Source organism: Exophiala dermatitidis, assembly GCF_000230625.1.
Source record: "Exophiala dermatitidis NIH/UT8656 unplaced genomic scaffold supercont1.1, whole genome shotgun sequence".
In the NCBI taxonomy this organism is placed as follows: domain Eukaryota; kingdom Fungi; phylum Ascomycota; class Eurotiomycetes; order Chaetothyriales; family Herpotrichiellaceae; genus Exophiala; species Exophiala dermatitidis.
The window spans coordinates 1,081,248-1,092,623 of NW_008751646.1; the positions used below are offsets into that span (position 1 = coordinate 1,081,248).

The window sequence follows — 11,376 nt, forward strand, 5'->3', positions numbered from 1 at the left end:
CTGCGGAGCATTCAACCAACGACAAATCTGATTGCCCCTTGAATGTATGAGTCAGTAAGCAATCGGGGCAGCATTCCGAGGCTTTGATCACGTCGCTCTTCCTTGTCGGCCACAACCCACAGCATGAGCACTTGCCGTCAATCACCCGTCTCCCACTCTTCAGCAGTAGCGACTTCGCACCTCGATGTTCCTGTAAAATCTTGCCATGATTTTACTTCTTGAGTCCGCTTTATTTATCCCTCTCTTTCTAATCCCTAGCCCTAATTTTCTTACTCCCACAGTCCGTCTCTCATTATCCCCTACTTATACATACACCTTCTAGCTCAGCGCCACCGTGGCGTACGAAATCCTCGTGTCTCGCGGGATTGCGTCTGTCCACGATCGCGGAACCAGAATGCTTCATCTTACGGAGCAATCCCCAGTCGGACGACTAAGCTCAACAATATATGCCGAGCCTGCCACACTTGCTTTTACCTCTGATCGATCCTTGCGGACGGTGATGGGCCTACATGTGAGGCCGCAACCACCACATGGGAAGCACGGGAAGTGCTACCAGCAAAGGATTCTCACGGTGCCGGAAGGTTCATCGGAGTACAACATTCGACAACTGTTTCATCAGAAGCAATTGGCGAAAAGAGAACAGTCATTCGTGCGATGCCGGCTGCAGGAGAAAGACCCAATCTGCCATACTCAACCCTGCTCGTGCGGCACCGAAGTTGCCATGTCAGCTTACCCTTGCGGCAAGTCTGACAATGAAGGGTTTCAGCATTCTTGTTTCAGCGGACACAGTGATCGAATGATTGGGCTGCCCAACTACCTACCCACCGCTGATGTGCATTCCCCGAGCAACATTGCCAACTTGGACGGGGCATGCGATGAGCCGGACGAAGACTTAGCTACCGTCATCAAGCGAAGCTGTAGCCTGTTGCCCTTACATCCTCAGCCTGCTCGACTCTCGAAAGTCCGTTTCTTATCCGATGAAAATCTCCGGTCCCGGGAAAACTCTCTACTTCCCAATGACGCGCCTTCTCAGCAACAGATAAATGGTTTCACTAATCCTTTCTCTGAGGAAGGCAGTATTCAATCCCGAAGAACTTCGAGTTCTTCTGACACCGCGGGTTACCTGCGCCCAAATGCCTTTTCCGGTCATCGCGACACCCTAGCGAGATTGCCATTATCGGGCACAATGCACAAGTGTAGTGGAAGCATCTGGGCCACAGAATCCACGTCCGACGATTCGGAATTTGCAGACGAGCCGTATGAATGCTACGGGTTTCGGGGCTCCGGGCCTATCTTTCCGCGCCGTGTGATTGTTCTACTACTCAGCTATTTGTCTTTTGAGGACTACAAAAATCTGCGGTTGGTGTGTCGTCGGTGGAACAGCGAACTTCCTCGGCCAAACTTTCCTGCTCTTTATCGTATACCCCGAGAGCTGCTTCAAGAAATCTATTCTTACCTATCCCCTTGTGACTTTGATGCAGCTCGGCACACTTGCAGAGCATGGTACCTTGCCAGTCTCGATGCGGGTATTCAAAAGCTCATGCTTCAACGCAATGGTTGTCAGGACGCTTTTTCGGCGGATATTTGCTGCCTGAAAGAGGATTCATTTGGTTATCCGCGTAATTACAGCGAGACGGTCAGACAAACGCAAACGTTGGGCCCCAGCGTTTTCGGAAAGGAGTGGATCTGTTCGAAAAGACTGGCTACAGAGAACAGGCTCTCGTCGCAGTGGCAGAGGACTGACTCGGGCAGTGGGGATGGTATCTCTAGACTCTTTTTAGTAAAAGAAGTGGATTTTTCGGCGGTCCTGGACCAGCAATCGGCGGAGGAAAGACATATGTTTACTGCTTCGGCATGCGGAAACTTTGTCCTTGTTCTTCAAAACAATGACATCCTGGTATACAGACTATGGGATACAGAGCAAGCACTGAAGCCAATCGTTCGTCTCATTGCTGGCACACAGGCCTTGGAGGTCAGTATGGATACCAGCTCAGAAAGGTACGCCGTCGCCGCCCTGCTTGAAGGTCGCATTGGTATGCTCTGGGATATCAGCGAGAATACATCAGACGTTCGGCGAGGCCATGAAGTTGGCGAACCGCTGAACCTGGGTTTACAAACCGACATCCAGAGTTCTGCCCGAGCTCCGACATCACAGTTACTCCACGGTCACGTACCTGTGCGCTCCCATGAAATGCATGCAGGCGCAGCTAACGGATACTACGTTTCACCTTTATCTCTGTTGAGGGGTACTTCTTCACCGGGATTTGTCCCTAGTCCTCCGTTTATGTGGGATGAGCATTTCCCTGGACAGAGTGGTACACACTCTGGAAGCTCTACGCATGGTGATTCAGACGAAGAATCTGCCACTACCGGGATACCAATCCAAGCTCGGCCCACAGCAATTTATACCGATCTTGGAAGCCCGGAGGACCCCCCACGAAGCGTGGCCATCTGTCCCAATCGGAAATGTGTTGCATTTGGTTGCCGCCTGGGCATCGAACTTCACTGGGTTAACGCCCTGACTGGAGGAGACCTCAGTCGCTGGTTTCCCCTTGCGGCGCCTAGTGATTATCTCTACTTCTTGCCTCAGCGACCTGGCATTGACTCGAGGAAGAAGCTGAGATTAATCTCTAGCGCTGCAGGGCCGATGACCAGGCATGCAAGCAAAGCTGATGCTTCGACTTCCAGATTGGTTAACACGCCGGCATCTGCTGCCTACGGCCGGCGGCAGACATTGACGAGGTTGTTCTTTGGCAATCTGCCCTTTCCTACTTCCGCTACACCCGTTGGAAGCAGGTCTGATCCGGAGATGCCTACAGAGCGGGACGAAACCCAAGGCGTTCTGAGGACTGTGGATTGCGATCACTTCCGTGCAGTGCCGATCAGTGACGGCTCTCACCTGCTCTTTACTGATCCCTCATCTGGACTTCTGTGCTTGGGCAGTGATGCACCACTAGGAGGCCCGACAAAACTCGTTCGAAAGATTATGTTTATGCCTCCGACGACGGAGTCAGTAGGCCCAAGTGTGCCTTTGGTCTACTCTGCTGGCAAGGCTCTCGAGTGGGGCTTGCGTGTCGTTTCGTTCTATGCCAACGGGGAGCTTGTCCTGTTCAACGTCCCGTCTGACTTATTTCACCAAATTCAAGCCGAGCAGACCAGTTTTGACGCATGGGACGGAAGCTCTACGATTGGAGTCGATCCAGCCCCGGCAACGTCCCCTGCCAATGCCACTAGAAGCATCTTCCCAGGCACTATTTCCGGTGCTAGCCTTGCCTACGTCGGGCAGGATTTTATTGATGATCTTGCTGTTCATACGCAGGGTGGTGGCTTCTCCCTGTGGGTATTTTACCGAAGTGGCCGTGCTGAACTGTACCGCATCTATTCGCCTGGCCCAGCTCGAAAGATACTGGAGCATGTGGAAGGTGATGGGTTGGTCTACGAGGATACATACGGCACCGAGGAAGACTCTCGCCAGAGCGATGAAGGAGTTGTGTTGGATTTGCAAGCTTCTTCGACTACTGGGCATGTCAAATGGGCCGGTAGACACACATGAGTTTTGGCTTGTACTGTAGTATTGGTGTGATTGCATGAGCCGATGGGCAACAATTGAGCTCACACTTGCGTTTGGTGCTGAGACCAACCAATCTTCACTTTCATCTGTGCTCCCACCTGAACTTGTGCGAGTGGATCGGGCGAGGGTTGTAGGAAGCGCCATCAGTGGGCAAGAGCTATAGGGTGGTCGATAGATTAGGCTCTATACAATAGGCCTTCCAACCGGGCTATTCCTCAGTACTATTTTCCGTTCCGGACCATCATTCAAGCATGATCATGCACTCCTCTTATATGCACTCAAGATGTTCAACAAAGTGTAATCACATGAATCGCGGCTGTGCAGCTGTGCCGACATGCAAACGTTACTGCTCATCCAGTGCTTGCAGGATCGCCTTGGATAATCTCTCGACCTGCTCCTGGGTTGTGATCAAACTTGTCATGAAATAGACAATATCACCCAAGACGCGGGAATGGATTCCACAACCCTCGGCGTCGAGCAGAGTAAGCAGACGTGACTGCAATGATGACGACGCGGTAGATGTGTACCCCGAGCCTTCGGAGGCAAGCTTAAGGACGAGGACGGTGCCGAGGGCGAAAGAGCCATGGATGCGAGGATGGTGTGACAAGCGTTCAACCAGAGACGGCGACCAGACAGAGTAAACGTTGGGGGACGATGATGTAGAAGGAGACGATGAGGATGTGGAGGAGGTAGATGTGGAAGAGGTTGTTGTAGTAGTAGTAGATGCCGGTGGAGCTACTAGCCAGGATTTCTTAAACGCATCCCAGGACCCGTCAATGTCCATGCGGCGGTATTTGTCCAGGGCTTTATTGGCGACCATGCAACCTATCGGATGGGCGGTGTAACTGTGGCCATGGAGTAATGCGTCGGTCTTTGACTCGGACAAAAAGGTCTGGAAAATGGATTCGCTGGCCGTGGTCAATGCCAGTGGAAGTAGACCTGCGGTCAGGAGTTTGGCGTGGACGGAAATGTCTGGAGCGATTGATGCTGGTAGTAGAGATTGTGGCTGTTTGGCGGTGGAAGGGGTGACGTTATCCGTGGGAGACGACAGGAATGAAGATGAGCTGGCGCGGCCTAGACGATATAGACCGGTAAAGACTTCGTCTGCGATGACAGGGAGACCGGACCAGTTTGTTGCAGTACTGGTACTGGTACTGGCATTGGTATTGGATGGGTCAGTCGGTGTGCCGATGAGCTCTGGATTCGATCTGATGACGGTGATTAAAGACCGTTGAAACAGCGGATCTACAAAGATCATTCCCCCCGCGCCCATGAGCAATGGCTCCAGTATCAGTGCACCGAAGCGGCGGCCTTGGTCACGGACGAGTGCGTTGAGGGTGCTTTTGATGTGTTGCTCGTAGCGCGCGGCGTCGGCGGCGCGAGAGTCGAAATCAAAGATTTCATCGAGAGAGGAGAATTTATGGGTATTACGGCCCTGGCTCTGCATTTGCATTCCGTCAGGCAGAGTCAATTCCCATTTCCCCTGGCGCATTAAGAGAGACGGCGGCTCGAACCAGTGGCCCCACGGTTGATGCCAGTCGACTTTTTCGTTGAACACGTTGGGTTCGGAGCAGTTCATGACCCCGATCGTGTCGCCGTGGTAGCTGCCCTTGAAACCTAAAATTGAAACCGGAGGTTCGGTGTGGTTGTTTTCTTCAGGTTTGCTCCATCCGTATCGCTGGCATGACGCACGCAGGGCCATCTTCACCGCGACTTCCATCCCCGTGCTGCCGTTGTCGGTGAAAAAGACACGGTTGAGGCGTGGGTTTTGGAGTGTCGAAAGTAAATTGTATGACAAGTCCAGCGCTGGCTCGTGTACAGCGTGGGCAAACATGACGTGTCCGTACCGTCCGGCCGCGTGGGCTGCCGTCAGTGCTATGTCCGGGTTGCCGTGGCCTAAACCTTGAGTCCACCATGAGGCGGAGGCATCGAAGAGGGGTGTCAAAAGCGGTTTGGCAGGCGGTATCGCTGCAAGGGGAGTGAGGCTGCCGCCGTTGATTGAGGGCGTTGTAGGAGTGTTGGTGTTGGTCAAGGCTGGATCGGATTCTTGATCATAAGCTTGGAAATAGTCCCCGTACGCCGAGTCGATGGCAATGATGTTATGCGGGATCCCATGCTGTCGGAAGGGATGCCAAATGACTGAATCGGCCTTGGACGGCATGGAAGTCAGCTTGGAAACGCGCGAGAAGTGCTTCTGCTGCAGCAGGTCGATCAGATTCGTGATGAAATCCGATTCAGAGCATTCTTGGTAGTAGTCGGCAAGCACGGCCTCGTCGTCTCGTGGATCATCTCTCCTTGCAGGTGGGAGCGGCAGCGCGTGAGTCTCGACGCCGTGCTTCTCCTGAAAATGTCGTTCCAGGTACCCGTAGTTGCCCCATTGCGGGTCGTCGAACAGGATGACCGAATCGAGATCGTAGCCTCGCACGTGCAACGATTCAAATGCCGAGATGGTCGTGCTGATCCCGCCTAGCTTGCTGTCGCCGATGAGAAGCGTGGGTAGTCTCAGCGGTCGGTATAGGTCTGCTTGGAGTGATCCCGATGGTCCCGGAGATAGAACTCCACCGGCGGTCTCGAGGATGGCGTATCTGCCGCCTGCTTGGCTGTGGTTGCTGAGGATCTCTTTGATTTGCCTGACGATAGAAGCGTCAGACCTGGGTATCTGTATTCGCAAGACGATTGTTTGTTAGAATCGGGTTGATGTACAGGGGGAATGGGATATCATTTTGGGGACTGGGTGGTCGAGTACCGAACTATTTCCGTGCTGTTGGGCTGCCAGGTGAGGACTCAATGGTTGCGAGAACTGCGAAATGCATTTCGAGTTGATGCCCGGCACGTATTGTCTTATATGTCTGTTGCCGTTCAGGTGAGATTGATACAAGCAATGAAAATATGATCAGCTTACCTGTCGTCAGCCTCAGCTTGCGGTCCAGTCGAGACGGGCTTCAGGTAAAGGAGACCGTTGGGCGAGGCTCGACGCTGCAGGGCACGACATAATATGGTCGAGACGATGGTCTTACCAACGTCGGTGTTGGCCCCGTAGACCTGCCATGCCTTCAAGTCCCGCCAGAGCATCCCGAAGAATTAGTCAACTGGGCATAGGCGACGAATTGAAGTATACCAGATAGCTTGGTAGAAAGAGCTTCGTTGAGATCCAGGTACCTGGTCATAGACCCCAAATTCCCCACTGAATCGTCTTTCCCCTGCCAAGCTTTTAGATCTCTAGCTCCCGAGATTTGGATGTTTCCGATTGGATTGACAGCCGAGGTACATCGTTTGAGTTTCCCGTTCCGATCGTCATGCGTCTTGTTCCCCGGCCCCGGGTCAGCCTTTCTCGATTTGTTGAGTCAACATGTTTCTATAGGGTTGAAGTGCAATCACTCCTCAGTTATTAGCCGTACTTGAGAGGCTGGAGATGTCTGGGTTTTAATGTCCATTGCTCATTTCAGTCAAAATGTCCCCAGGTCCACTGGAACAGCGACTGAGCGCCCTGCTTGAGAAGCGACGTGCTCAGTCCAGGCTGCGAATCTTAAAGTCCAGCCCACCCGACTCGGTGGACTTTTCATCAAATGATTTCCTCTCGTTATCCACAAACAGGGAGTTTCATGATGACTATCTTCGGCGGCTGAACGAGAGCAGTACGCCCTTAGGCTCAACAGGATCGCGATTACTAGACGGCAATTCTCAATATGCTGAGGACCTGGAACGTGAACTGGCAGCCTTCCATGGGGCCGAAGCGGGACTTTTGACGAACTCAGGCTTTGATGCCAACATCAGCATATTTTCATTCCTCCCAAACGAGGGCGATGTGATTGTCTACGACGAGTTGATCCACGCCAGTGTTCATGACGGTATGCGGCAATGCCGAGCAAAGAACCAGATCCCATTCAAGCACAACGATGTTGAAGATCTGCGGCGGATCTTGAGAGAAGTACAGCAGCATTCAGACTTTCCCGGGACGGTCTTTGTGGCTGTCGAGACAGTCTACAGCATGGACGGAGATCTGGCACCGTTGACGCAAATCGTGAAATTGATGGAGTCAATGTTTCCCAAGAAAAACGCCCATCTCATCGTCGATGAAGCCCATGCTACGGGCATCTATGGACCGAATGGCTCAGGAAGGGTTTGCGAACTTGGACTTGAAAAGCGCGTGTCTATTCGGCTCCATACGTTCGGCAAGGCTCTCGCGACCAATGGTGGTAAGTCCAATAAGACAGTATAATAGTCTTCACTCGAGGTACTGACTGATTGATTTCCAAGCTATCATCCTCTGTTCTCCGCTCATCCGGTTGTATCTTATCAACTATGCTCGACCTTTGATCTACACCACGTTTATGTCTTACCCGAACCTTGTCGCTATCAAAACGGCATACATTTGGCTTCGGGGCGGCAAAGCAAACATTGTAAGTCATAATTACTCTAGGTCATCTCAAGTTTGCTCCAGCAAGCTTACCTTTGTCACTCTCTACTATAGCTTGCAGCGAAACTGTACCATCTCATCAACCATCTTTACACAAAACTCCAGGCCCTGGCCATACTGGCTTCGGAGGCAACTGATGCATCAGGAGTCCCGTTAGTCACATTCCCCACGACATGTCCCGAATCACCCATATTTGCCCTGTTGAGCCCCCATCCTCGGTCCCTGGCTTCATACTGTCAAGCCGCGGGGTTTATTGTGCGTCCTGTCGTGGCTCCGACGGTGCCGGCAGGTACTGAGCGGGTGAGAGTGTGTTTGCACTCCGGAAACACAGTTGAGCAGATTGACAATCTTGTTGCATGCGTCAAAACGTGGATTCTGAAGGAGAGGGCAGCATCTGTTCAGCAGGATGAAAGACAATTACTCGCTAAGATTTGAGTGAGTGAATGAGCTTGATAGTACGTACTGGCATCGTATTAAGCTATGCTTGGCTATTCTATGCTATGCTTTGCTCCTGGCATCCATTTTCCTGGACACTCAACAAACAGCCTTTCCTCAGGCATTGATCACTGGACTTCAACCATGCCCGCACAATTTGCTACCTGGGTAACACGGCACACCATCATTCTTCTCCGACACCATCTTCTTCGAGATCATCTTCTTCGGAACCAACTGTCACAAGCCATCTTCGTGCCAGAAACTGGAACTTGCGCAAATTGAATGGACTTGGCCAACCGCATTCTTCTGCTGCACCCGCGACAAGCACGTATGTGCGATCCCTCTCGTAACACTAATTTCAGCAGAAATTAGCATCCAAGCCGTTCATTTCATTTCGTCTGGACCTGGACAAAAGAAGATATATTTGTTCTTACCTGTGATCCATCAGGGTTTGTACGCAGATGCATAGTGGGCTGCACAATCTCCAATCCGTAGGGGACTTCGTCGAGTTTGTGACAGCGTTGCTGGATTTCTCTCAACACCGTGACTGCGTTTCTCGCTGGCACGGACTTGAAATCGCCAGTACCGTCCCATTGGCGGATTGTACCTAGATGGAAAGATCTGGTTAGTATCATAATAGTAGGAGATCATACGAGGTCGAGGTCTTGCTTACCTTTAGCGACGTCCAAGACCAAAGCATAGCCACGACCATTCTCTCCAAAATTAGTCAGAGCAATAAAGCAGTTCTTGCGGTCCGCGGGATGTTGGCCAGTTGCATTATGGATATGTTCCGCAGCCAGGAGACTGGTCGTGGACCCGAAGTCGACAATCGGGGAATTGGGAATCATGTCGCCACTTCCTGCAATGGCCCAGGGAAGCGCTTCGAGGAATTGGACTGCGGCGAGGCTCATACCCATTCTGAGACACTTGTTGCCGTCGAGGTCGTGTGGTGGATATTTGATGTCACGATGCTCGATGTAACCGATCTTCACGAACAGTCTGTAGATGGCTCTCAGGGACCTCGCGATTCTCTGGGTTCTCTTGGGCATTCGAGCGAAGAATTCGGCCACTTTCCTTGGGTCGACTGGAGCGCGTGCCATGCCGGGAGGATTGACAGAAGGGCCTGCCATGACGGGTGGAAGCTGCGCCATGATTCGGGACTCGGTGGTATAAAAGATGTTTTGGCAGGACAGACTGGAGGGAGAAATGGATCAATGCAGAGCAGATTCATGGACTTGAAACAGAAGAGCATAGCTGTCTCCAAGCACTCTGGGTTAAGGAACTCAGAGGAGAGAGGAGAGACAAGTGATGAAGAGAGAAGGACAGAGACGATAGAGAAGCGTGGTGTAGACATCTCAAATAGTGCGCCCATTTGGGTCGAGCCGCACGTAAAGGTGCCAAGGACATCAGGGGATTCAGCCTCGCGGCTGGAGAGTGCGGCTGATAGGGAGATGCGGCTGAGTTGTATGTTTCCTTCCAGTGGTAGAGGGTCCAAGACAGTGACGGGGCTGGAGATGCTACCGTTGAACTGACTCCGTACCTGCGACGCTAAGTGCTCTGTCTTCAGCCTGTGTTGTTTGGCTTGTCGTATTCTTCCTAGCTGCCATGCCAGGGTCTTGTTAATTTTTCATATATAGTCCTGGAGAACATCGTAACTCTCTGTCTGAATGCTTGTTGCCATAGACGGGCCACGACATGGCTCACACACTTAACTGTGGCTGCCCTGTCTTTTGTTGTGGCTGTTCAACATGGAGGTCCAGGTCAATCCATTGTCACCGGAAGCACTTCATCACCACGACGACAGTCGGTAAAGATAAAGGGGGATGCAGCAAGAAGGGGGTTTGAGGACAATACCGTTCGTGCTATGGCCCATGCTTCATTCGACAGGTAGGCGGTGGGAGTCGATGAATGTCGCATGGCGGCCACATGCTTTGGTCGAGGGTGCTTCAGCGCCTTGAAGCATCGCTCGCCAGGCCCTTCTTCTGGACAGGGCGCGCGGGGAGGACAAAGATCTGATATAGTATATAATGATGAAGCTGGAATAAAGGCTGTGAGGCGGTCGCATCAGGTGTCGCCAGCGATAAGGCTACGCTAATCCCACCAAGCCTTAGCGCATTCAGAGTGCGAATTGCCACTGACTTCAATCTTCCACTGGACAGTCTATGCCGGAGTGGGATCTCAGAGTGAATCTAGTGTCATACTTGTCACTTTACGTCGCTGCCCAGTCTTTGTGAAGGTCCAACTTGACATTAAATTATTCACAAGTCATGAGTTGATGAGTTGATGAATTCGTTCCTGAACAAATGCCTACGTAGAACTTGCACTTGAATCTTCACAATGTCGCCAAGAATGTTTCACCGTAGCGCCGCTTTAGCGTGAATGAGCACCCCCAGCTTGAGGCAGCAAGATTTTGCCGTCGCCACAAATTCGACCACTTTCATCTACCAAAAAGTCGGGCCAGAAGCCGGGCTCGAACTGCTGACCTCTGGAAATGTTCGATCTACGACCTGAGCTTTTTGTAGTAGCAGATTCAAGCAGCAAAAAAAACTTGAAGTACTCTTTGAGAAGCGTGTCATCCTTAGTGCAGGGGCCATGCTAATCTTCTCTGTATCGTTTCAAATTGACCAAATTGCCGTTAAACGGCGACAGAATTTGGAGGTTACAAACATATAAGCTATGATTTTTCGAAGTGGATCCGTGCACGTGACTGGAGCTTTTTGGCATTCTTGCCTGTTGTGGTCCTTCACTGCGCTGCTCTATCTCAGCTTGGTCGCACAATGTGCCTGCAGTGGTTGCAGAGTGATGGGTTTGGCCAAAGTGGTTGTCTTGAATGTCCCTCGTGAATGTGACAACTGTTCGCATTCCTTTCTGCATCGAGGTGTTTCACTTGTCAATAGCAATGCCTAAGGTAAGGAGCCTAGAACGACGTTGTCGACAAAAAATATGCCCAGGC

General features: G+C 51.8%; 4 protein-coding genes across 4 annotated transcripts; 2 read left to right on the forward strand and 2 right to left on the reverse strand.

Annotated features, from left to right (window-relative positions):
- Positions 1-394: 394 nt before the first annotated feature.
- On the forward strand, positions 395-3,553 carry HMPREF1120_00388 (uncharacterized protein; the record flags this gene model as incomplete). The annotated part of the gene is made up of 1 exon (XM_009154385.1): positions 395-3,553. One exon carries the CDS (start codon positions 395-397, stop codon positions 3,551-3,553), a length of 3,159 nt encoding a protein of 1,052 aa, XP_009152633.1.
- Positions 1,849-6,718, reverse strand: HMPREF1120_00389 (adenosylmethionine-8-amino-7-oxononanoate aminotransferase). The gene is made up of 3 exons (XM_009154386.1): positions 6,474-6,718; positions 6,318-6,420; positions 1,849-6,230 (listed from the first exon to the last, which is right to left on the reverse strand). The coding sequence occupies exons 1-3, from the start codon at positions 6,641-6,643 to the stop codon at positions 3,915-3,917; spliced, it is 2,589 nt and encodes an 862-aa protein (XP_009152634.1). The 5' UTR covers positions 6,644-6,718; the 3' UTR covers positions 1,849-3,914.
- Positions 6,719-7,022: 304 nt separating this feature from the next.
- On the forward strand, positions 7,023-8,423 carry HMPREF1120_00390 (aminotransferase; the record flags this gene model as incomplete). The annotated part of the gene is made up of 3 exons (XM_009154387.1): positions 7,023-7,767; positions 7,829-7,971; positions 8,043-8,423. 3 exons carry the CDS (start codon positions 7,023-7,025, stop codon positions 8,421-8,423), a joined length of 1,269 nt encoding a protein of 422 aa, XP_009152635.1.
- A 9-nt stretch (positions 8,424-8,432) lies between these two features.
- HMPREF1120_00391 (uncharacterized protein) lies at positions 8,433-10,835 on the reverse strand. Its single transcript, XM_009154388.1, has 3 exons — positions 9,097-10,835; positions 8,858-9,030; positions 8,433-8,775 (listed from the first exon to the last, which is right to left on the reverse strand). Exons 1-3 carry the CDS (start codon positions 9,572-9,574, stop codon positions 8,608-8,610), a joined length of 819 nt encoding a protein of 272 aa, XP_009152636.1. The 5' UTR covers positions 9,575-10,835; the 3' UTR covers positions 8,433-8,607.
- Positions 10,836-11,376: the final 541 nt, after the last annotated feature.

Bases quoted from the DNA above. Each gene is read 5' to 3' on its own strand.
- HMPREF1120_00391 (XM_009154388.1), bottom strand. From the start codon at position 9,574: ATGGCGCAGCTTCCACCCGTCATGGCAGGCCCTTCTGTCAATCCTCCC. The intron at 9,031-9,096 runs GTAAGCAAGACC...CTTTCCATCTAG, and splicing joins GGTCTTGGACGTCGCTAAAG to GTACAATCCGCCAATGGGAC. The intron at 8,776-8,857 runs GTAAGAACAAAT...TGCTGAAATTAG, and splicing joins CAAACCCTGATGGATCACAG to TGTTACGAGAGGGATCGCAC.
- HMPREF1120_00389 (XM_009154386.1), bottom strand. From the start codon at position 6,643: ATGCTCTGGCGGGACTTGAAGGCATGGCAGGTCTACGGGGCCAACACC. The intron at 6,421-6,473 runs GTAAGCTGATCA...GAACGGCAACAG, and splicing joins CAAGCTGAGGCTGACGACAG to ACATATAAGACAATACGTGC. The intron at 6,231-6,317 runs GTACTCGACCAC...TTGCGAATACAG, and splicing joins AACAGCACGGAAATAGTTCG to ATACCCAGGTCTGACGCTTC.